At 36.5% G+C, this 25,477-nt stretch overlaps 2 protein-coding genes across 3 annotated transcripts in view; one reads left to right on the forward strand and one right to left on the reverse strand.

Annotated features, from left to right (window-relative positions):
- LOC129787331 (uncharacterized) overlaps positions 1-17,672 on the forward strand; it is a 36,482-nt gene extending 18,810 nt beyond the window's left edge. The window contains exons 3-7 of the mRNA XM_055822862.1: positions 4,830-5,323; positions 7,335-7,442; positions 8,102-8,210; positions 8,877-9,167; positions 17,010-17,672. Of these exons, the coding sequence (XP_055678837.1) occupies positions 4,830-5,323; positions 7,335-7,442; positions 8,102-8,210; positions 8,877-9,167; positions 17,010-17,119 (1,112 nt within the window). The 3' untranslated portion in view covers positions 17,120-17,672. The remainder of the gene's footprint in view (positions 1-4,829; positions 5,324-7,334; positions 7,443-8,101; positions 8,211-8,876; positions 9,168-17,009) is intronic.
- LOC129787307 (DNA-binding protein RFX2) overlaps positions 1-25,477 on the reverse strand; it is an 865,065-nt gene that overhangs the window by 120,655 nt on the left and 718,933 nt on the right. The window lies entirely within an intron of this gene.

A 25,477-nucleotide genomic window follows, 5' to 3' on the forward strand; every position in this document is an offset into this window, starting at 1 on the left:
TCATTTGCATGACTGAGCATAATACATCTTGGGCTGGTTGTGCCTCGTTTTCCTCATTGAGAATCGTCCTTTGTGACTCCTTGTTGCGATTTTGAGAATTTTTATTGATCCCATCAACAGTAAAATTTGTGGTTTGGCATTTCGGTTTCAATTGCTGGCTCAGGTTGGCACTCGTGAATTTTACTTGTGATCCTGGGTCCAGAATGATCCTGCACTTCCTGTTGCTGTTAAATTTGTCAGGGATATCCACTGTTGCCGTTGTGAATAGGACATTGGCCCTTGCCCCACTTGACGGTCTTGAACCTGCGAGAGTTGTCACTTGTGGTTCAAGTTGCGTGTATTGATTCAGGGCATCATCTGCTGTTTGCACAGATGAATTCACGAAAAGATCAATTGAAACATTGAATTTAGATATATCAACTTGAGGGGGTTGTAGCCCTTGTGCCTTTGTGAGGTGAGGATTTTCGCTGTAATTTACCACACAGAGATTTCTGGATGATTGCCATTTCTCTTCGGATCTCGTAAACTTCAGAATTTTCGCCGGTTCCAGATCAGAAACTTGCGGAACTGCAGATGTCCTTTCTAATAATCCATTTTGATTTCCCTGCCTATGGAGTCTTTGTTCTTCTAGGTGCTGATTCCTTGTTGTGGTCAGTTGTACCTTTGAGATTTCTCCTGGTCTGGGTGGAAGCATCTTCTCCTGTCTGTATGCCGTGATGAGTAGGTTGGCGATTTTTGAGCAGCGAGTTATGCATTTTGTGCCGAAGTTGAATAGTTCTAGTTGTTCCTTTTGCTTCATATCTAGAGTTTTTGTCTCCTTTATAATACTTGCTTGAACTTCTTTGAACATTGCTTCGAGATGTTTGATGATTTCTCTATGCGTCTCTAACTCGATTATCGCTTCCTGTCTCCTCAACAACATAGGATTTTTGACGAATTCCTCAAGAGCGGTGTCCACCTCATTTATCCTGTCTTGATATATCTTTCTTAAATCATAATGAATTGCCATAGTCGCTAACGAAGCTGTCTTCCATTCCGCACACATTGATGAAATCAAAGATTGTATGACTTCACACGGATTGAAAACAAAAAAACTTCTTCCTTGTAGCTTCGAGTGGCTTGAAGGTCCAAATAATGTTGGATCCTTCTTAAGTCATATTGAATGGTCATGGTCGCTGACGAAGCTGTCTTCCATTCCGCACACATTGATGAAATCAAGCGTTGTATGACTTCGCACGGATCGACGACTAAAACTTCTTGCTTGTAGCTTCGAGCGGCTTGAAGGTCCAAAAAAATGTTGGGTGAAAATATCCTACCTGCAGATATACTCAGCGTTAGTAATGGTCCCACAACTTTAAGGGAGTAAGCGTCGTCTCTTTGTCCGGCAGCAAATATCCCACCTGCAGATATACTCAGCGTTAGTAATGGTCCCACAACTTTAAGGGAGTAAGCGTCGTCTCTTTGTCCGGCAGCAAATATCCCACCTGCAGATATACTCAGCGTTAGTAATGGTCCCACAACTTTAAGGGAGTAAGCGTCGTCTCTTTGTCCGGCAGCAAATATCCCACCTGCAGATATACGCAGAGTTAATAAATGTATCCGGCTCGAAGGACCAAAAAAATGTTGGGTGAAAATATCCTACCTGCAGATATACTCAGCGTTAGTAATGGTCCCACAACTTTAAGGGAGTAAGCGTCGTCTCTTTGTCCGGCAGCAAATATCCCACCTGCAGATATACTCAGCGTTAGTAATGGTCCCACAACTTTAAGGGAGTAAGCGTCGTCTCTTTGTCCGGCAGCAAATATCCCACCTGCAGATATACTCAGCGTTAGTAATGGTCCCACAACTTTAAGGGAGTAAGCGTCGTCTCTTTGTCCGGCAGCAAATATCCCACCTGCAGATATACGCAGAGTTAATAAATGTCTCCGGTTTGGAGGAACAAAAAAATTTTTTCTTCCGGCCTCGTGGGGAATTTCACTGCGCCACAATAAGCATGAATTTTCACGTATTGAGCACTTTGATTGAATGTTTGCCACTTCTACAATTAATGGCACACGTGTGGCAAGGAAATACTTAAGCAATTTTAGCAGCGGACTGTATAAAATGTAAAATTAAATGTAAATTTGCACAAACAACGTTTTTATTCTTTCCCAACCATTTTGACAGTTCTTTTTTCTCTCATTCCGCCACGTCATCCCAAACTTTTTTATAGCAAAAAAGTTTGGGAGTCGTGCGCCGATATTTGTCATGCGGCGTGAACACCATGAAGTAACGTATAGTATGTAAAGTATTTTTTAGAGTTTGTTTTAAGTACAAATTCTGCAAATTCTCCATTTACTTTACATAGGTATGTACATAATGTGCACATTACATAGTAGACTAAGGGGTTCAATAAAATAAACTTCTGAATTCCTCAAACCAACACTCCTAAGAAGTAATTGAAAATTAATTTGGCAACACTACTAAATTGCTGCGGGAGCTAATTTATCTTCCACTCAACATCCAATAAAACTATCTACCTACTAGATGGTGCAATCCTTGTGCAATCAGTCTGACGAGAAACTAATTAATACAACAAATCTGTTGTTGATGCATTTATGTATCTACTTGGGTATCTTATGAAGAGAAAATCGCGCAAACGATTCAACTGGTATGTATCTAAATCTTCTTTTAGGGGTGGGTGAAAAGTACCAACAAAGCACCCAGATGATGTACAAATAGAGCACCAAAGAAGATTCAGAGTATCCCATTTCGTGTGGGTCTCACTACCAGGAAGAACACAACTTTGTCTTGTAACGAATTTGCTAAATTCTCAACATCTACAATGCCACATTATAGCCTTTACTCTTGGAGTGGTCAAGCAATGCACTATCCTCCACACACATCTCACACTGTATTGATTTTATCTCTGTTCCTGATTTATGGTTCTCGTATGTTTCAGCACTCTCGCTCAAATTGACGATTTCACCAGGAAATATCGTCAAAGTCTTACCCACCGTTACTACATGTGTTCCTATTCCTATATATGTTGCGAACATACGAGGAAAACCAAAATTCACCAGCATCAGCACATATTGCCAATGGCACATGCTGCCCCATTTGCATGTTTCTGATTGTCGATGATGCTGTCTTTCCGTGCCATTTTTCAGCATATTGAGTTCCTCGAATGGTCTCAAGAGTTGCCAAACCACCAAGCAAGACGTCTCCCGTGAGAATATTTTCTCGCGCACGTGTCTCTTCCATCGACGAGTCTCTCGCAGAATCTCAAGTTACAATTCTGTTCTGTTAGAAAGTAGATCACCCCTTAGTTTTCTCCACAAAGTAGTTTTTCCATGTGAAAAAGAAAAGGAGAGAGATGTGTGTGGTTCGCAGTCAAATATCATATTTCAATGAATTCTCATGCATTCCACATTCACTTCATGGAAGATTTTCATCTATATCAAACACGTTATTTACCTTAATTGAGATGTCTCAATTTCATTGGATTTTTCTTTTCCACAGAATACGACCAGTTTGGTTATTTCTAAGAATATAATACTATATCCCTCTTATTGCACGCTTAAGGGGGTGGAAAATTCCTTTCAGAGCAAAAACAATGGATATGCGGTAGTTTAAGAATCTTTTCTGCACAACATTTCCCCCGTGGAAAAAGAAAATCATTTATAAGGAATTAAAGTATTCACCATAGTGGAAAACTTTTGAAAAAATATTAAGCAAAGTAAGTTTCAGTCAAGTTTTTTTTATGTTTCCCCTGTGAGCTATTCCCATTGGAGTTGAATTTTGAAACTATAAGAAAAATAACTTATTGAAATTCTTTTTGTTCTCAAAGATATTCCGGGAAATCAGATTAACTAAACGCGAGAAAATATAATTTATTGTTTCTTTTTGCAATTATAAAATCAATTTGTAGTCATACACAGCGTGTTTTTTAGCAGTTTAATTAATTTACAATTTAACTAGGATTCTATGGACATAAGTGAATAAAGTTGTCAATTAAAACAACCGATAATTTAGTGCTTGGCACAAGTTAAGCAGTAAATCATCTATGAGTAATATTAAATTTCCCCTTTGAGACAGGAGAGAATTTCTCGCTATTGAGTTAGTGTGATGATGCAAGTAATTCATACAGGATGCTAACATGCTTGAAAATATCTATATATAGTGCATATTGATTGCAGAGCTTTTGGATGGGACTTCGTATTAAAAACCATGAAAATATGTAGTAGGATCAGGATGAATCAGAATGAATTAATACTGAGCAATGAATTGTTTGTATAGTTAATGCTACATTGTTGTTAGTATGTTGTTGATAAACAAAATGATAAGGGGCTTTGTCGTATCGGAAAGCAATTTCATGGTAGTTCTCAATTCTCTTCCATACATACATATATAATGTGCCTAACATGGCGTCCCCATGTGCAGTTGATATTATTTGTTTAACATACATTCTCCATGGCTTAGTTAAAGTTGTGTGTAAACATAAACTAGTGAATTAAAGTAGAATTTTGTTTGTATTTTCCTGTAAAGAAAAGAGAAGTACTATATTATTGCCAGAAGCTGGGCCAGAAGGTATCCAATACCCCATTAAATTATAAAAGTTCAAGTTGAAAGAAAACCTTTCACGAATAATTATGACTTCTTGAAAACATTTTTTAATACAAAAAAAATCTTGCCGGAAGCAAAACTCTTTTATTGCGGAATTTCATTTGGTGGTTGTGGAAGAAAAAAAATTGTGAGCTCTTTAAATGGTGTAGTTCCATGAAATAGTATCTAAAATATGTCAGAAGAAAAATTCACAAAAATATAAACCTTCCCTAAATATTTTTCAGGTCTTGCGGCAATTCATGACTTCCCGAAAGGTACAAATGTTGGTGCTGTCACGGATGTGATACCGCAGACTGTTTCTGTGGGACACAACATAACAAATCGCTTCATAAAAAATGTGTCAATCAGCTATAGTTATACACCGAAGAATAAGACGAATGCAAGGATAGACATCTCAACGGGACTGACCAATAATGGGTCAATTTCCGGTGTAAGGGTGCAGTCAACAACTGTGGCGAGTGATAGAGTGACAAGTAGACGGAACAAGGTGGACAATGCGACGAGGAGCAAACAACATGAAATTAGTTTAGAAAATATGGACAAGCAGGGGAATCAATTGGGAAATAGTGATGACGTCCCAACATCCGGGACGATTAATGGGGATAGTGGTTTGGAAGAGATGTCTTTCGGAACACAAAATTACACCACGGTGACAACACAAATCGGATCAACATCCACAATGTTGACCTGCACTGTGCACAACATTGGTGAAGGGGTGGTAAGTTTCGAAAATCTATATAATAGTTCAACTATGTGGGAGCTTTTGAAACTTCCTCCGGCAACTGTTTTCCTCCGGCAACTGTTTTCCTCCGTGAAAATCGCGTTGAATGTGGGTGGTTGGGCTAAACTTTTGTGACGATTGAAAGCTACACTATTGGAAGTGCCGTGGCTCATATACTTTCGGCTTGTAAGGGGGTTTTGGCTCTGGGGTGGTAGAGTGAACGAGGAGATTATGTGCATTCTCGAAAGTGGAGTCTCGAAGGAACTTTTCCTCTAACTACTCTACAACATATACATACATACATACATAGGGGGTAACCTATAAGGCAAACTTGAAAATCCCACCACTACCCTTTTGTACACATTTTACACTTTTGCACTGTTCTTTCAATATTCTGGGACACCACCCATAGAGAAGTTAGTCTTTGACTCCACTATTTATCTTGTGTTGCCACACTGCACTTCAACCCCCATTTTAATCGAAACATTTGGATGTATGCAATATAACGTGTGAAGTGAATAGAAATTTAATTCATTATCCCCATTCAGAGATCTCTCTCCTGTATTATGTGCTTTCATTTCATTACATTCACCTCACTAGACATATAAAACACACGAAAGTCTGCAAAATTCGTTTTCTCACTTCACATGATCATCCTCCAAACACATATATATATTGGGTTTGGGTGGTGGAAAATGAAGAAATGGACCATAATGGAGTGCCACGGTGGCAGCTCCATTTGGTTCACACAATCACTGCTACTATTCTCGTCTAAATTAGATAACATTTTGCACCACTTTTTTTTCCCAAACTCATAAATTAGATGTCAGCATCAGAAGAAAATTTCACACCTGTGGTATCATCTTAACAAAATTTTATTTAATATTGAATTCTTTTTTGAGAGGTTTAATTAATTACAGTCGTGCTCTCGTGGTAGGACCGTCGTCAAAATGACTTCTCCGCGGTAAAACGGCTTCAGAATGAGGAATTTTGCCTTCGCAGTGGGACAATTAGTATCCTACCTTTCCAATAGTACTAATTGTCCCACTGCGAAGGCAAAATACTTCATTCTGAAGCCGTTTTACCGCGGAGAAGTCATTTTGACGACGGTCCTACCACAAGAGCACGACTGTATATAATTATCCCACATCAGGTAATTATGCTGAAAAGTTCTTCTAAAATTCTATTAGTTTTCATAATTCATTTTACTCTTCAAAAGTTTCATGGGATTTCAAGCAATTGCAATTTAATTGAATCTTTTTTATATATCGTGATGCAGCAAAATTTCCTGCACACTCCTCACACTGTGAGGCTCCCAATCACCAGACAACTCAAGAATTAAGAATAAAATACTTCGTTATATATTTCGCTGAAGTTGGATTTTTTTCGCGTCTTGTCTGAGGGAAAAAAATATCAATTTGATGGAGATTTAAATCTTCTTAAAGTGGCAGAAACGAAAAATTAGCATGTTGGACAAAATGCAGATGACATCAAAGAGCGAAAAATTATTTTCCTGCATATAGCCGGGCTACACCAGCGGGGTGTGGGGTAGAGAGTGTTAAAACAAAGCGTGATTCTAGCACAATTTTTCATCGCTTCTGACATCTAATTCCAAGTGAGCCATTCACCATGTCGTCGCCAAATCGGGACGAGTTTTATAATTCCACCAAAGAGCTTTTTGCGTCCTCCTTGTCCTTTTTCCTCCGCATGGTGTTCGCTCTTGATTCTCTGGGCCTCTCCGTCCCCATTCCATCTTTCTGTGGCTATATGACGGCAAGTGGTTGGGCCACCCCAAGAAACTCGAATATTAATGGGATAATTTTTCTCTTTGCTCACAATCCACCCTCTTGAGAGGGAGCTTTCACGTCACACGAATGGGGCATGTTGAAAGTGATCCCCAATGAGAAAAGAGTCCACCAAACAAAACGATGGGGGTGTGGTGCATGCGGGGTGTGCAGAGAATAGAGACAGAAGAGATAATGACATAAGAAATGATTTTAATTTCAAGGTGTCCTGGATCCGAAGGAGTAAGGACGATTATCACTTGCTAACAGTGGGTATGACGACCTACAGCAGCGATGAGCGTTTCAATGCCATCCACAGAGAAGACACTGATGTAAGTTTCATTGAATTAGATTTATTTCGGTGCCTGGACCTGTGATTCACATTACCCCATAAACTTCTACGCCTACAAACCATTTGTAGATATACAAACATTATGTTCCGCTATGTATATGGAATGCGAGAAATGTTTAATTTTGCTTACCCCATCAACATTCTACCCAACATTTTTTTTAAAATTAATTGCACAATACATTTTTTAAAAAATCACATTTTCACATAAATTCTACCATTACAATTAAGAGCAAAATTGAAGCAATTAAATATCAGAGCCAATAATTGAATTTTTCTGTGACTTTTATTTAATTAAAATGTTTAAATTATTTCATTGTTTTTTAGAGTTCTCAGAGAATAATATAATCATTCATTTCAAATTAATTCCAACAATTCTAATTTAATCTCCAAAATTTCACTACATATTGTGTACCATAAAGCTCTCTCAAAGCTTGTTTAACGTACCTACTGCCAAAATAACCGTAAAGACATATTCAAGGTGGTAATTGTTCATGACAGAAATGAGGTCTTTATACCTCTACCAAGGCACACAACAAATCCCCAAGAGAGTGCAGACAAAGAATAATTTCATGTAACATTGAGTCCCTGTCATTTAACCATATATAAACACTCAGGACGTGTTTAATTGAATTTCCCCAGGAGTGGACTCTGCAAATAAAATTTGTCCAACTGAGGGATTCCGGTGTGTACGAATGCCAGGTTTCTTCGCATCCACCGTCGTCGATTATGATTCAATTAGACGTTGTGGGTGAGTATTTTATTGCATAAATCTGTGAATCATGTAATTAGTCCTGGAGTTACGATCACTTCCCACAGAATTGTCTTTTCGCACTTTATGTATGTGGCATATGTCAATGCCATATGTGGGTGAGATGAATGCTGCTTGTATGATGAACGCATGAGAGTGCCAGATTATTCCGATGAGGTTTTTCTCATTGGCACGAGGGGGGCTCAGTGATGAGATTCTTCTGTCCTTGTCATAAAATGATCCGATAACTTCCATTGTCTCTCCGTTGAGGAGGGGCTTTTATGTTCATACACTGGCAACTGAATAAAGTTATTACATTTTACGAGGGGCTATTAAATTAAAAGAGCAGTACGAATGACAATCTCGCTGCTCACTCTACAACAACAAATGCTGCATATTTCCACAATTTTCCAACCTCACGGCTGTGGGTGGGTCATGAAAAAGTCTCAATAGTTCTCTGAAAATAAATACTTAATGACGGTAATATGTTGCTTCTTGCGACACCCCCTCTACAACGTTGTCCACTTTTTTTTTGTGCCTCCGCCACATTGTTTGAGGGCGTACTTAACATACATAACATATATAGTAAGAGAGGCACTTTAGACCTAAGAGCTAATTTTTAACTGCTACCCTGTCTGGGGGTGCAATTTTTTTCCCCATTTTCAGAGGCAAGAGCTGAAATTACTGGCCCCTCGGAGAAGTACTTAAAACCAGGCTCGACACTACGACTAGCCTGTCGGGTGCAGCAGAGTACAGAGCCACCATTGTATATTTTTTGGTATCACAACAATCGAATGATAAACTACGACTCAGATCGGGGTGTCAACGTGACCACAGAGGCAGATAATCGGTATTCAGAGCTACTGATTGACCAGACATCCTATTCCCATGCCGGCAACTATTCATGTGTACCCAATAGTGCCGTTCCTGCCAGCACAGTTGTCCACATATTCAATGGTAAGCGTAACATTTGAGACTTTATAGCATTGTCAAATTTCAACATACATACATAGAAAGATATACCCTATAAATAAGGGGTTAACAAGTGATCACGATTTCAGGAAACACTTTATAAGCATGTTGAAAACTTATATCTCTCCATATGCTTTCACTTTGGGAAAGCTTTTGCAAAGATGAGGGTGGCAAATGTACCAGTACACTAACTTGTAACACAAGAATATTCACTTCAAAGTTTAGAAAGTCAAGAGAATGATTATCTTACCATTACAATGTATGAATTGTGTAATGTCCATGCTCGATTTCAGCAGACTCTTCCTCGTGGCATAAACAATTTATGCTGCACGATTTAGGAGAATTTTGTTATGTTTGTCATTCAATTAATTAGCGTTAATTGAGGATGTTTAAAAAAAATTCTGCGATTTTTTGAAGTTTTTCTTTCAGAACTTTGTGAAAAAAATCTCTGTGTTCTGAAATTCGTGGTTCTTGGCCAAGTAATATTCGGAATATTTAATCAACAGTAACGTTTGATATTGCAGGATACAATACTCCAATCAAACACGCACTGAATGAAATTCAATTAAAAAAATTGCATTTCGCAGACAATGTTATCGAATATCTTCATAAATGACTACAAAAGCTTCGTATGGCCAGGCGTCACCACTACTTTTGCAGCATTTGGAAAACTTCTGCAGAATTTTTTTTTATTTCACACGAATTGGAATTTTAATTATTTTTCTACCTTATGGTTTACTCAGCACTTAGACTTAAAATATCGTTCAATTTCATTAAAGAATCAACATAATTTTCTCCTTAGGGGAGGGCGGGGCTAATAAAGTCACTTAAGGGTTTAGGAAAAGCCTAAAATATAATATTAACTAGCTAGATAGAACAAAATGATCTGAGAAGGAGTTGTAGGGCAGTAAATTTCCTAAAGAAATGAGCTTTACATTTTGCTTTATCTGTTTGGGAAATATGATATTTTGAGCTTTTTCTAAACCCTTAAGTGACTTTTTTAACCCCGGTCTCCCCTATTATGAAGAAAAATTACTTAAATATACATATGTATAAAAAGTTTAATTGTACTTTCTTGGTAATTTTAAAATAATGAATCTGAGACTTTAGGTTAGTATTCAAGAATCTCCTTTGTTTCTCTAAAGAAGTAAAGTCTCAGATTAACAAAAATGTACCAATTCTTGAGGAAATCAAGAAAATCTGTTAGGTAAACTCTTGCTTGCGTGAATTTACGATCAAATGCAATTTTGTAAGACAGAGATATGAAATTCACAAAATATGATCAATAACATACAGAACCAATGGAATTGTGAGAAATCTTGGTGAATAGATAACTCCAGATAAATCAAATGACGCAAAAGCAAGACAAATCATAGAATAATTTTAGTTTATACGCTTGTGGTCCTCAATCTCACAGGCTATACATAGCAAAGGACATATCTTCAGTCTTGGACTAATATTAGCTATTGTTCCCAATGGGAATCTCGCTTGAAATCTCACAACAATCCGTCGTCGTATGTATGTGCGAGAAACCGAGAGTGTTACATTTGGTGTATTCCATCATCTCTCTCGAAGGAAGAATAATTGGTCTCGTGAGCATTCGATATGGTCGTGTGTATATAGTGTCCTGGACAGTAGTGTGGTGCCATTGAAAACCACATCAATCCGATTAGCCAATCTTTTAGAGAGCCCCCCCCCCCCACCGAAGCACTCCTCCTACCATCCTCCACGAGACTCACGTGACATATCCGAAAGCTCATGAATGTGCAGTATATGTGAATACACGTAATCGATGAAACACGTTTCAATTGACATTTATTATTCCCCTGTTCTGTCACCACCAGGATGTGTGCCGAAGAGTTTTACAGAAGGGAAAATAAATTTATTTTCGGACCAACGATCACCGAAAGCTCCCCCAAAGCTCATGGGGGAATTTTCACAGGAAAACCTTCTGGTGGTTTGATTTTCTATCTCATACACATACACGCATCACTTTTTCCATTCACTATAGTGACTATAGTAGAGCCAATTCCAATTTTCACCCACCTCAACACGATTTAATAACCTTCCCATGCGCCTGTGGGAGCTTTGAATATCAAACGGAGCGTACAGAGAGAAATTTCGAATTGGAATGCAATTGATACTTATTTTCTTTCATTGCAAATGACTGCATTATAGTGAGTTTATAGTGAAGTGAGTTAATTGCAGTATCTACATTTATTATTAAGTTTTGTTCGCTGTTATACATTTTCCATAGTTTATTTTGTGTTGAAAATAAGCCATAATATTATATGCCAATGATAGAGGCATTTATTGAGCAAAAAGCTTTATTAAGCTCTGACACAAAAGTAAGCTTTTCTGTGTCTGCTCTTTCACTCTGGAGTATTTAGCTCGTTATACTTACATGTGGGATCGCTCTTAAAGCTTTCTGCTTAACAACTAAAAATTTAAAAAAATATATGGAAAATAAATTTCCGACAAAAAATTTAAATATTTGGAAACTTTTCAAAGCTCTTTTCGGTCTCTTTGTAAAACAGACTTGTTGAAAAACATACGTTCTAGTCATTTTTGCTGCGAACCTTTCAAAAATTATCTAAATCAGTCAAAAAGTCAACGTCTCGTGTCTCTGTTAAAGACAATTTTCCCATATTTCTCCTTTTAAACATGACACACACAAAAACTCCGAGACTGGTAAAAAAATCCCTTTTTGAACTCATAATGTAAAGAATGTGATATTATGTGTGATTCATGGCAAACTTCTTGAAAATGTCTTCAAGTGATTGCCATGAAAGACACTTATTTGACGTGACGAACTAAATTGATTTATTTCACGCCCCGATGCACACCAAAATATCCCACATGACACGTTACACTGCATTTTATGGTGAAGTCTGTCTTGGAAACTTTAAGGGTGAGCTCACTTAAAAGATGTGCAATTAAATCTGCTACAATGGCAACGATCCAGATGGGGAATTTGCTTTTCTTGTACCCCCGAGAGAGCTATATAGATATTTTTCTTGTGATTTTTTTCTTCCCAAGAAAGTTTCCAAGCTATTTAGCAGATAATTGCAATGACTTTTTTTCTTCTTATTAATTTTCAAGTGTTTGCTGAAAGATTTCTACCAAGTACCCCCATTTTACTGCTTCTGGGTGGAGTTATTCTGCAAAGAAAGTTGACTTTTAATTTTACAATTTTCCACTACAAATACGTAATGAAAATGATGTTTCCACAGTTTCCATCATTTACTGAAAACATAAGGGTATAGAGGATTGTTAGAAGAGTGGGGAGGTTGGTTGGCAAACTTGCCATTACTCTGGTTGTTGTCTAACTTTCAAATCTCAAACCTTTTAGAAGAGATTTTAGGGGGTTCTCTATATGAAAGTTTTCAAACTTTGTGCAAACTTTCTCTCTTTTTGAAGAGGGAGAGAAAAGAGTTTGAAAATATGCGTAATTGAGGACAGAAAGTGGCATTAGAGGCAAACATACGGACAAAATGTTGAAAACATGAGTGGAATATTTTTATACTTTTGATTGAATAAATAAATTTTATCGCAAGTTGGGGAAAAAACAAGATTGTTCCTAAAAGAGAGGCTCTCCTCTTATTCATCGTAACGATTTTGCATTAGTCTTTATGGGTAGAGTTGGATATGTTCAACGTGTATGTGCTTTCTGTGCACCATGCGTTGCACTTTGTGCTTATATGGGATAAAATTGAAATTTCATCTATTGGTGCGCTCAATTGCCTCGATAATTTTCCAATTGAAGCAAATGCGGTAAAGCTCAGCCAGTTGGTTGAAAGAGGACAATCAATATGAATTGCACGTACATTTTCAATTGCAATTTCCAACAGTCTTTCAATTCCAATTTAGAAGTAACAACTTGACGAAAATACTCATGTCTAAATTAGCAAAAGTAGGTGAAGGGCAAATGTGGAATGAAGCCACGGCAATATGTAGACAATCCCCTTCCTTAAAGCTTCCTTGTTTTTCGTATCATTTCTTTCAGATATCCCTCGATTTGAGATGAATATATCCCCCTATACGCACAATATATAGAAAATCTATATTTTAAAGAACACAAGAAACGTCTTTGGTGCACATTTATCGAGAGCAATGTCCCCCTGAGCTGTAGATGTAAAGCTGACATAGAGTTGAATATATTTTGGAATATAGTGTGGGAAGCCCCTGGTGCGGTGGAGACGCCTGGTGAAATCACATTCCCTTTATCGTTTTGCTTCCAATCTTGTGGAAATCCAAGCGGTGTTGATTAAACAACATTACGAAATACACCCATCCACACTTCCCGAAGAAAGCGAAACACCCACAAACTGGTGCTAATCAAGAGAGCTTTATTCCGCTCCACGAGGCGGTAGGTGGTGTGTAGCATCCCCCATTCCTTCCCATCTAAATGGTTGCCGTCTTCGTAGCATTTTAGCACACACGTGCGTTGTAACTGGCAAAAAATTTAATGTTTCCTCAATCATTGGGGATTTGGTTCGTCCCTCCCCATACTGTACATAGCATCATGTTTGGAGATCTCCTGATACACATTACCACCCATTGAGATGTTTCTTTTGCTGCGAGATAACACGAGGATTCTCCTCTATCCTGTGTGTCAGGCGAGATTCTCAACTTACACATTAGAATACACACAGATAGAGAAATTGATGAGGAAGAGAATGTAATTGTATCGTTGTTAATGTATTCACCAACCCTCTTCCTCCCCATTTGATGGCACATTTTGAGAGATTAAAGTTCGCTTCGGAGTACAGTTTTGAAACTTTTTAAAGGGGAAAACAAAAATGTTATTCACAAAGTTTTTTGGGAAAAAAATTCAAGGAAGTTTCAAAGAATATCTCCTTCAGAAGAGGTGGTGGCGGTGTACTTAAAAATTTTAGTTTTTCAACCAAAGAACTACTAGTTTTTACTTTTTAATGGAAAATCAGAAAAGATTTGAATAATTTTCCATTATAATCTCTTCAATTTTTGGATTTCTTTAAGAAACTAAACCAGTTATATTTTTATGTGAAATTTTAAATTAATCAATTTGAATTAGAATAAATTCTAAGAGATTTTTAAACATGCATAAAATCCCAATGAAAGTTCTAATTATTTTTTTTTATAAATTAATCTCATTTCTTTCGTGTAACTTTGGGGTTGATCACAAAATCTAATAAAGTATGGTCAACAAATAGTCCCATTAGCTGCAAAGATGTGGAAGGTCAGAAGACAATGCTATAGTCGAAAACACACTCCTAGGGAAACTTTTAGTATTTGCAAACAAAAAGACCAATTTCCATAAATATTTTCCAACCCGATTCCCCGTTTTCCCATGAATGAGATGGAGGAGGGTGGGACACTCTTTCACGTTTCATGGAGAGAGGGAGTCCATGAGGAGTTGGCACTTCGTTTGTTTTCATTTATGTGCAAGCGCGTGGGTGGGGGTGCGTCCCTGTTATTCCATACAGACTTTAGGAGGCCAACACCCCCCTCTATACACTTCGAGAGCCAATTTTCCACGAAAACGCAAAAGCTTTGAACGGAGAGGGACGAAAAGTGTGTGGTGGGGTATAAGAGAAAAATGGCCTGCAGCTTTCTGATAAACTTTTTCTTTTGCCAGCTCATTTTCCTGAACTTCACACACACGCGCAGCATCCATATTTTTCACATTTCTTCCACAACTTTGGCACACAAAATTGTGTATATCAAGTGCGCACGATAAGTTGACGAAAAGTTTGCAGAGGAGGAGTTTCTGGAGAGGATAAATTGTTGAAATATTCATGAAATTTCCAAAAAGCAGCATCCCTGTGAAAAGGAAAATTTTATGCAGATTTTCGGTTTTTCTTTGTCTCTTTTATTAATCAAAATATTTTTTTCTACATTTTTATTGATCCATTTCCACATAAAAGAATCGTTATTATCTCTGTTTTATTATACATTTGTTGAGATATTTTTAAATCATCAAAATCATACACAGAAGGATAAAAGATTTGGTTCTGTTTGGTTTTGTGTAGGACGTGCAAATATGGAGAAATTCTGGCACAGACAGCAATGATATTGTGGGTGAATTATCCATTTATCGTGGGTGATATTTAAATTTAGAACAAAAATAAATATTTCTCTTCAGGCAAGCAAGCTTTCAACATTGATTGTATTAGGTGTTATTAAAATCAAAGAATAAACACGTTATATTTAAACAAAATTCTGAAAGAAGTAATGAAGCATAATATGCATTAATAATACAGGAAAAACTCGTGAGATTGAAGCAATACATTCAATTGAATTTTAGGTAAAGAAAAAGTGCTTTTTTTTTCTCCAACTCACGAGCTTTTTTTTTGCTCATGTGATGAAATGGGTGAAATGTTAATCAAGTCAGTGATATTTCTGTTGCTGCCACAAGAAAAAAAATCAGCCCTATTTATTCAATCCACATGGGAGGTTCATTCGATTCAGCATCCTGATGGTGAGAAATTGGTGAAAATTGAATTGTCGTCTTACTGATGGAGGGAGGTTGCCATTTGGAAGGTCACGCTCCGAAGCCACGAAATGAGTTACATACATACATAGTCAAAAAAAAGACGAAAAGGTCGTTGGGTGAAAAATTATATTTCAACTCTACAAGGGTATGTGACATTATTTTTTTTTGCTGAAAGGAAAATAAAAAAAATGTTCTTTCTGATTTTTATTCAACATCAACACGTCTCACTCATTGCCATTAGCATACGTATCAATTGACGGTGTATATGAATACGGTGTGGTGGTGGGACGTGGAATGAGACGTGATGAAAGACGAAAAATCTGATAATCAGAGAGGAAAATGCCATGATGTTTGGGAGGATTTGACAAAAACGAGGGTGGTTTCGTGGTAAACAAATTGACAAGATATAAATTAATTAGCAAAAACAGAGATTGATTTTTTATTCAAAGGGAAACACTCATTTTAATTTTCGTGCAATATTTTAATGGAATTTTAATTTAATTACCTAATAACTTTGGGGTGTGCCAATAATTGGATTCCAATTTATATTAAATTAAATATTACTGGCAGCTTAAATCCCACTCTCGCTGATGAAATAATAAAATACGGCCGGGTATAATGAACACAGGCAAAATTCGTCCGGAATAGATTCTGCTTCTGGAATTTTATCCCCTTGACAGAAATTCTATATAGTCTGCTGAAATGGAGCATTTTGAAGGATACAAAACAGGCGAAGTATTTTGCTCCAAAATATTTGACTTGTTCCTAAAATTCCAATTAATTTTATCAGAATCGATTTATGTTTTCAATTTTGAATTTTGAGATAAAGCAAATGTTGTGCAAAATATTTCTCTTATTTTCAAAAATTATTTCACAATATTTATGCATTGTTATTATAATCCTATTAAAATAATTAGAATGTTTTGTTTTCCAGTTGATTAGATAGCAATTCTTCTCTAATATTTTATGCATTTTATGTAATTTAATAATGGTGCACGTTGGAGTCTCAATCATCGAATTCATTAATGAATATAATCATTGAACAAAATAATTACCTTTTAAAATTTTTCACTACCATCAAATTGCGTAAAATTAATCAGAAGTTGCTTCTAAAATGAAATTAATAATCAATTTCTAACTGAAAGCTTCTCTTTTATAAAATTTTCCTATTTCTCTTTCACAATACATCACACGCACACACCATAATACCGCATCATATGTAATTTAATACAATGACATTTTTAATTATAAATTCATTTTCCACCCTCATGAGCAGAATTCATTATGCGATGATTAGGCGGAATGTTCGTGAAATCATATTTTGTCGTTTTAATTTCCCTCTATTGCAGGTGAAAATCCAGCCGCCATACATCACGTTGGTCATGGTTATCCTGTTCTATCTTCAGCACCAACGCGACTTGTTGTACTCACCGTTGTCATATTAATTTTCATTTTGTAAAAGAAACCACGAGAGAGGTGGGAAAATTATTATGTAGTATGGAAGGAAAATGTGCCCTCCAAATGGTAACCCAAAAGCACAATTTTTCTCAAGAAGAAACATCCGACACAATGTTGCAACATTAATTAAGACCCAAAGCCCATTCGTGCAATGAATTATTGCAGAGATTCTTAAGTTTTTCCGTTTTCTCTATCTCACGAATCTCCATCCAACAGCAACTTCCAAAGACGAAAGAAAGTTTTTAAACAACATGAAACATAATAGTTGGTTATATAGTGTTTGTATTTTTGGGATATTAAGCAGTTAAATACGCGGAAAATTGTTTGAAAGGGTATTAAAAGTTTTCTCAGCAATGAAAATTTTATTGAAGCATTTCAGTGTCGAATCCAGGAAAAGATGTAAAGAGTTTTTAGATAAATAAAGTTTAGGTTCATTGTAACAAACTGGACGATTTTGTATATTTAATTGTTCTTCGTGAAAGATAATGTTAATCCCATTTTTAAAAGAAAATTGTATATTTTAAGAGAAGATTAAATTTAAAGGAGAATAAACATTTTCATGTAGGACGATATTCCTACAGGGGCTATTAACTACCCTTATTTGAAGAGCTAACGGGTCCCGAACTGAATCGGACGAGCGGCAATGGGTTACTAATACCTATGAGTGCCTGATGAGCGGCATAGAGCTAACGACTCATCTCACTCTTTCACCCAGAGCAGTCCAACCCTAGACACACATAGTGCCACAGCTCAACATATATTACGGTAGAAGGGTTTCTCTACCGGGGCACATAGCATTGTTCTACATTCAATTGTTTAATTTAATTACATTTTATTGAATGACGTATCAGGAAAAATTATCTCTTTCATCAGGTATACATACATATAAAATGAAATGGGAAAGCTCATCAGTATTAATCCGGCCACATTATAAAGGGAAAAAATAATATGTTCTCCATCGTTTTTTTTATTCTAAAACGTTCCTGTAATTTATTGTTTAGCTTGCAAATCAACTTTATAAGAAAAAAAAAACCTACATACATATAACTAATTCTGTAAGTTTGGTGCTGGAGTAAATTACAAAACACAGAAGTTAATATGTAAGTGTTAAAAGTAAAAGACACTATAAGGAAATTTTAAATGGAATTTTGTAAAAAAAAAAGAATAAATTAATTAAACATATAAAAAATAGCCCAAAATTATCCTGCAGAAGCGTAAGAAATTTTTAAAAGACAAAATAAATTCAAATGTACAAGAAGGAAATAAAGATAAATAAAATCTCGTGTATATAGTTAAAATGAAAATCAAATGTAGATGTATGACCGTGTTAAATGAGATACATTGAGAAGAAAAAATTAATTTGCGTTAGAGACCAAGTTAATGTGTACATATACTCCATGATCATTGAAATTAAATAAAATTTATTAATAAATATTAATGCGAAAGTGTGTTTTTTTTGCCCTTCTTGGGGTATCTTCTGGGGTTTTCTGATGGATTTCAATTTGTGAATGGTATCTCGTGAATATGCATATGGGACCCGAATGTACATAAAAAATGCATGAAGGAATAGTGGAGGGTTTGGATAAAAAATGAAGAGCATCGTGGGAGATGTCGTGCCATGCGGTGGTTGAAGTATTCTCAATGTGGGTATGTATAATATTCATTACATTATTTGCCACTTATTGGATGATAAGAACACAAGGCGACCCAATAAAATCCCATCCCTTCAATTTCTTATAATGCTCAATACCATACGGTGAAGATGGGCGAAAACACCAAATCATTGTGCACTCCCTCCCACCCCTGCGAAAGAAGATCTCTTCTTCTTCTGCACCCATTCAATATTGCGCAGCTCAATCGCTCCCTTTGGGGAATATTACGCGATCATTAATAATCTGAATGGTTTTGGATATCCTCTCACACACGAGCTTGGTGAAGAACCAATCTATCAATCATCTCGCATCTCCCTGACCACCGAGACTTCCACCATGAGCGTAAACATAATGATGATGATCGGGGTATTTATAAGACACCGCATCATCTGAATTTCTCACCACACCATCGACCAACAATGCGGGGATCCGTGTATCCTCTCGAAGGGCAGGCGTGAGAAATTGGAGCTTCTGGGTAAAGTGAACATATGCAGGGAACGGAAATTTGCTGAGAGACGACTTTGCTCCTTTTTGTGAATTTATTGCTCTTTTATAGCACGCGGGAACATGAGAACACCACCGCATATACTTAAACACACTGTATGGGTGCGGGAGAAAATGAAGAGGAATTTCTGTGTTGCCAAGAAAAGAGAGAAAAACGATCTGATGGCACAATTTTGAGGATTTTCTCCTCACTCGACAACTCTCACAGAGGGGTGTTCAACTTTGGTGATAAATTCTGCTGTGGCTCTTGGCTCAGGAATTTTATCGTATAAATGTGATTTTCTCTCTTGAATTTGCAGAATTTTATAACACTTTCACTAACATTGCTATATTACATTTTGATATGCTTTCACAGTTGGAATTTTCTTTTATGTGGAAAATTCAAAGTAAAAAATATCGAATTTTTCAGGTTCATTTGCAAAATTATTTCCTCCAGAATAAGCTCCAGAGAGCATAAAAGATGAAAATTGTAAACCTCTTTGGCCGGAAGCTTTGGCTGGAAAGCTTTGGGCTTGTGTGTGAAAAACAAAATTCAGTACAACCATTAAGATCACTTGTAGGCACATACGTTACATAATCCCAGAACAACAAACACAGTTAAAACTTGCAGAAAATCCAGGAAATAAAAATTCATGAGATTCACTCTCTCTCTCTCTATCTGGCACATAAGAAGTGCTAAAAAGATTGCGGTCTATGTGGAATGTGAAAAATTTTCATTGCAACTGCACTATAAAGCAATTGTTGGGGGAAAATAGGGTGAATTTCATGGGTTTTTTGTTTGCCTGAAGAGCAGCAGGAAATGTCTATTTGGCAGCCCCCTGAAATGGACATGTGGGTGCGGTGGGGTGAAAAATACCCCAAACACTAAACGCACGTGAGGAAAAACACTTAAAATGCAAGAGTTATTTGTGGCTAAAAGTACAGCAAAGTGGGTTGGAGTACTCTTGTGCTTGTTTTGTGCAACGCGGCGCGAGCAGAATAAAACAAGGGGGTGATTTATTGGTACTTTCATGCTCATGCCGGCTGTCTCAGCAAACGGTGCTGGGGCTGGAGTATCGAGCACATCGTGGTAGTGTATAAAACACAACAATTTTGTAACATTTTCCATGCGAGCTTTCTTATACCAAGTTCACCATTTTGCGGTCGTACGCCTCCCTTCCGCTATAGGGCAAACCCTAAAGCCATATTGCAATAAGCGAGACTCTTGGGTTACTCATTCGTGGTGCACGACTCCACCAAAATCTGATGCAAAATTCACGGGTTTGTGTAACTTCACACAAATCACTTCAAACTTTCCAAGCAAATATATACCCAAAACTCTCTCCTTCTTTTTCCACGGGATATAAGTCATTAAGGATATAAGGATGAGACCGAAATATTCTGTTGCACATTCTTTTCTACAGAAGTGTTTTCTTCGCTATGCGAATGGAAAAAAAAAGTTTAAAACTTTGAGCACCATCACCATTAGTCCTTCGAATGAAGTACCATACTATGAGAAAAATGAACCTGAATATGACACAGAATTTTTCTTGAAATTCATTCCCATTATGAAGTTCTTTTATGTAGTGGAGGGAAAGTTTACAAAGTACATGTAGGTAGGTACATAATAGACACTTTATATTTGAATTGTTGGTTGATTCTCTATTGTATAAAATTCGATTTAAAAAAATGATTAACTTATTAAAATTAATTCACGTCAGTTCTTCAAAAATTAAATGTGTTTTTGTATAATTAAATGTTTGTTAAAATTTATTTATTTTATTTTTTTCCTTTCAAAACTTCACATAGCGTTTTAATTAAAAATTTTAATTAAGTAAAAAATCATTTAGAATAATATAAAATAATTAGTTTTCTCAATTTCAAAGAAATTCTATTAAAAAAAAGTTAAATTGCATACGTGACCGAGTTATCTGAGAAACTGCAATACGCAGTTATTTGAATTAAATTGATTCGAATTCTAAGAAGTTGGATTTCTTTGTCAGCATGTAAAGATTAACCTTCAAGTAGTAAAATCTATCACGCCATAAATTAGTAGTTCATTAGATTGCCGTAAATTAATCGAGAGATTAAATTAGTTTGGTGGTTCCAATCTCTTGATGCTAAGAGATAAAATCAGAATTGTATTGTGGCAGTTATAAATCACTGTGTGCTCTAATAATTTAATTTTGGATTAACTATTAATTTATAGAGGGAATACCTACTTAGGGAACCTTATTCAGAGGCCTACAAGCAACTTAATGAGTGGTCTATTAGTTCATTATAAAATGAAAGCAACCAAAAGACCTTTTAGAGACAATTAGAAGTTAAACAAAGAATATTAATCATAAATCGTTCAAATATCATTTTCTTTTTTTTTGTTTAAATTAAAAATCCTATAGTTAGCTTAAAATGAATTGATGAAGTATATTAATAACTAGTCAACCCGAGCCCCCAATCACGTGTGAGCAAACTCCATTTTAAGCTATAAAAGGTGGGCGTATATTAATAGGGGGGATGAATAATACGGTACCACGAGAAATTCTAAAAATAAAAAAATCCCGTTATCTGACCCTTCAGCAGGTAGAAAATGAGAAAAAATCAATTTTTCTGTGGGGGCGCTATAAAGGGGGGTTGGGGCGGAATCCCATATAGCGCTTGCAACTCGTATTGACCCCCTCTACCCCCATACCAAATTTCATGAAAATCGGCCCAGCCGTTTAGGAGGAGTTCATGTGCCACAGACAAACAGACAGACAGACAGACAGACTTTTCAGCTTTATATATTAAGAAAGATTAAAGTGAAATGATGACAATGCAAAATATGAAGAATCAGGAAAAAGATTAAAATTCGATTTTAAATTAATAGTATCAGGATTATCTGGCAAGTTATCTGCCTGTGACTTGCTCCTTTGCGCTCGTATATTAAAGCTTTGCTACTTCATCGTTTCTTGTCTCACTGTTTGAGTCACCAAACAAAGGCACACCACTGAGCCACGGAAAGTGGGTATATAGCAGCTATGAAAGCTCCCACTTGGAGGTACCTTGCAATCCCTCTACGTATACACTGTGACCCTATGGTTGAATCCACCACACAGAGGGATGAGCATAGCGCGCAATCCCCACATTGGTGCCATTTTCACTCACCACCCATACAACCCAACATCAACTTCAGCCTCAACCATAATTCTATTGGTGGCGGTAGTTTTCTCCCGCAGCCCAAAGGTGGTCATATTTCATTTTTAATTTAGTGCACGAGAAGAAAAGAATGTTGGAGAAGTTGTGTTGGGACTTTATTAAACCCTCCAGACATTTTTCTATGTGGCCCAACGATGAGAATTTAAGTGACTTTGCAGAAGAATTATAAAACTCATTCCAATTTATGTTTGAATTACGCGGGAAAAGTGGGTGGGGAAAAGGAGTAAATTTTATTGTTCCAACCCCCTAAAGCGAAATTGCAGATAAGGAGTTATGTAATTTATAATACATTTTTCCGGCTGATTGTTCCATTTTGCCAAATTTTCCCTTCGCCCAGCGATTATACGTAATAAAGTCTATTTAAGTTATCAAATAAGGTTAATGAACTTGCACGTGGTACTTGTAGGTATTTGGATTTTTTTGCTTGATGGATATTAAATGAAAGCTCAGGTGGGCAAATATTTTGAATTTATTTAACTTTATATGAAAATAAAATTCATTTTTCCAATTAATTAATTCAAAATAATGTTCAAAAAACAACTTATGGCTTCACATTAAATTGTATACGTTAATACCTGAGAATATACATATTTTGTAAAGTTGATGTAGCATGGTGTAGAGAGGAAGTCAATATGTTGGTTGATTTTGTGGGTGCTATGCCAGTCACTGTGCGATGGCAATGAGTATGAGAATGTTTATTTGCATAAATTTATCCTGGGAGAAAACCGCCTCATTGTGAATGCTAATAATTTGCTTAATACCCTTCCGTGCCAAAAGGGTTTTCCATGGAGGAAACAAGAGATTTTACCTTTACATCGGGGAGAGTCTTTGAAGTGTTGTCATAGGAAATTTTCAGCAATACGCTTTATATCGCAAATTAAGATTAATCCATATGAAAAACCCGACCAGGGATGTTCTATTAATTATTTACTTTTGTCTGACTCCTTGAGAATGCTCTCCGGGAAGAGCACGCACACACCACTCAATTATTCCTTTTGGCATTAGCAAAAGCGCGCATTTCATAACATTGGGGCTATACGTGCCTATTCATCATTGCCCAGGAAATAAGCAACGAAAACACTGAGCAGATGCTGGCTTGCTTCAAAAGGAAGCAATGAGAAAAATCACAGAACAGAAAATTTATTCATATTCCCATCAGAATGTATAATTTCCGGTGTGTTGGAGCAATAATCACGCGAGTGTGTGGAAAAATTGCTCCTTGTGAACTTTTCCCCATATATCAGGACAATCAATCAAGGGTAGAAGCCTAAATGAAGCAACCAATACCTCACATTCTTCATCAATATCGGAAATGTCAGCGCGAGAGGGGGCTGTTGTATTGTTCTAGAGATTCACAACTCTTCACATTATATACATACCTACATATATTATGTATGTATGTATAGGTATATTCAACATATGAATATGTGATAAATTGAGATCGAGCTCTTTTGGGGACGGCTCATGATCGTCGTGGCTAAAACAAGAGGAATTCCACATAGGTAGGTATATGTATGAGCATTATTGCGTGCTTGGTGCGTAGACCTCGCACCCGCTATCCTCTGCATAAAGTCCAATATTCGTCATTGTCATCCTCTGCGGTATATCATCCATTCACGCGAATCCGCCATACACATATAAAGCATACTTTTGTGTATCTGCCTTCCATCCTTCCGACTCCCGATGAACGTCATATATACACCGGCAGAGCATACCTTCCGCGCCATCCCGAGTTGAAGCTGACCCGGGGTAGGTAGGTGGAAGATAAAGTGATGGAGGTAATTGATGAAACCTGAAATGGATATTTATTGGATCTGCGATGAAGCCTTACTGGGATTTTAATTAACCACCCACGAAAATCGTGGGATCATCTCCCTTTATCAAAGTTGAGTTAGTCAAATGCGATTAAGTTGTTGGGGAAAAGTGTGGGTGTTTAATAATGTAATATTTTTAGCAATTTCGCTTCACATGGGGTAAAGTGAAAAATATGCGATGGTTAAAAGTTTATGTGGAGCAAAATGAGACTTAAATGGTAAAATGTAAGTAATTTGAAATTCACAAAGCAGCAACTATTGCAAAATAGGATGAGGAGGATCACGGAAAATCTATTTTTGATCCCTGAAAATATGACAAAATTCCTGGAAATGAATAAAAAACAAAACTTTAGATCCTTTTTAATGGATTTTACTTTTAACCCCAAATGTTCATACAAAAATCGCATAAAAAGCTCTTTATTCCCTCAATAATTTTTGTATGCGGATAAATGAAAAAGTTTTTGAATATTTCCAGGAAATATGACATGTTAGCATCAAAGCAGCAACAATATATGAGTCAAGCATAAAATTTGATACATTTATTCAATATTTGAAATTTGATCAAATATTTGATTTAACACCAGGTTTAGAAGCTTTTACTGAGAAATCTATAAATAGTTTACTTTAGCTCACGTCTTTAAGAATGTTAAAAGATTTAAATATTAGAGGATTAAGATTCTTATGTATCATTTTTTTTTCTGAGAAAAATAATTTTCCCAAATAAAGTATGATACGTTATAGAAAGTTTATGCAAAAGAAGTCTCTGAAAAACCTAAATCAAAGTTCATTGCCAGCATCTCCAGTGAGTTTATTCTCTTTTTTCCCACTGCGCCATATGCCATATAGAAGCAGGGAAAGTCAAGAAATCTCAAGAATTTCTCACAGGCACATTGGGAAATTCTCCAAGGACCCATCCCGAGGTTTTTAAAGGGCATGTTTTATATTTCGGAGTCACAGTGCGTGCTTCTCGGTATGTGAGCGCGACGCGTAAAATCGCAATAAATATCTGGCAAAAATATAAAATTAAAAAGCGTACGAGATGGGGGTGCAAAAGAGTCCTCTTGGCATTTTGTGAAAATATGCGAGAACATCTCAATGGGAGGAACGTAATTGACATAAATTTTGCACCATTGCAGAGAATTATTTTCGTGTGTCTTTATCGTTTCTAGATACTTTAGATGTCGCATCGTTTTTCAACTCTACCTCTTGGTGAGA

Source organism: Lutzomyia longipalpis, chromosome 1, assembly GCF_024334085.1.
Source record: "Lutzomyia longipalpis isolate SR_M1_2022 chromosome 1, ASM2433408v1".
Taxonomy (NCBI): domain Eukaryota; kingdom Metazoa; phylum Arthropoda; class Insecta; order Diptera; family Psychodidae; genus Lutzomyia; species Lutzomyia longipalpis.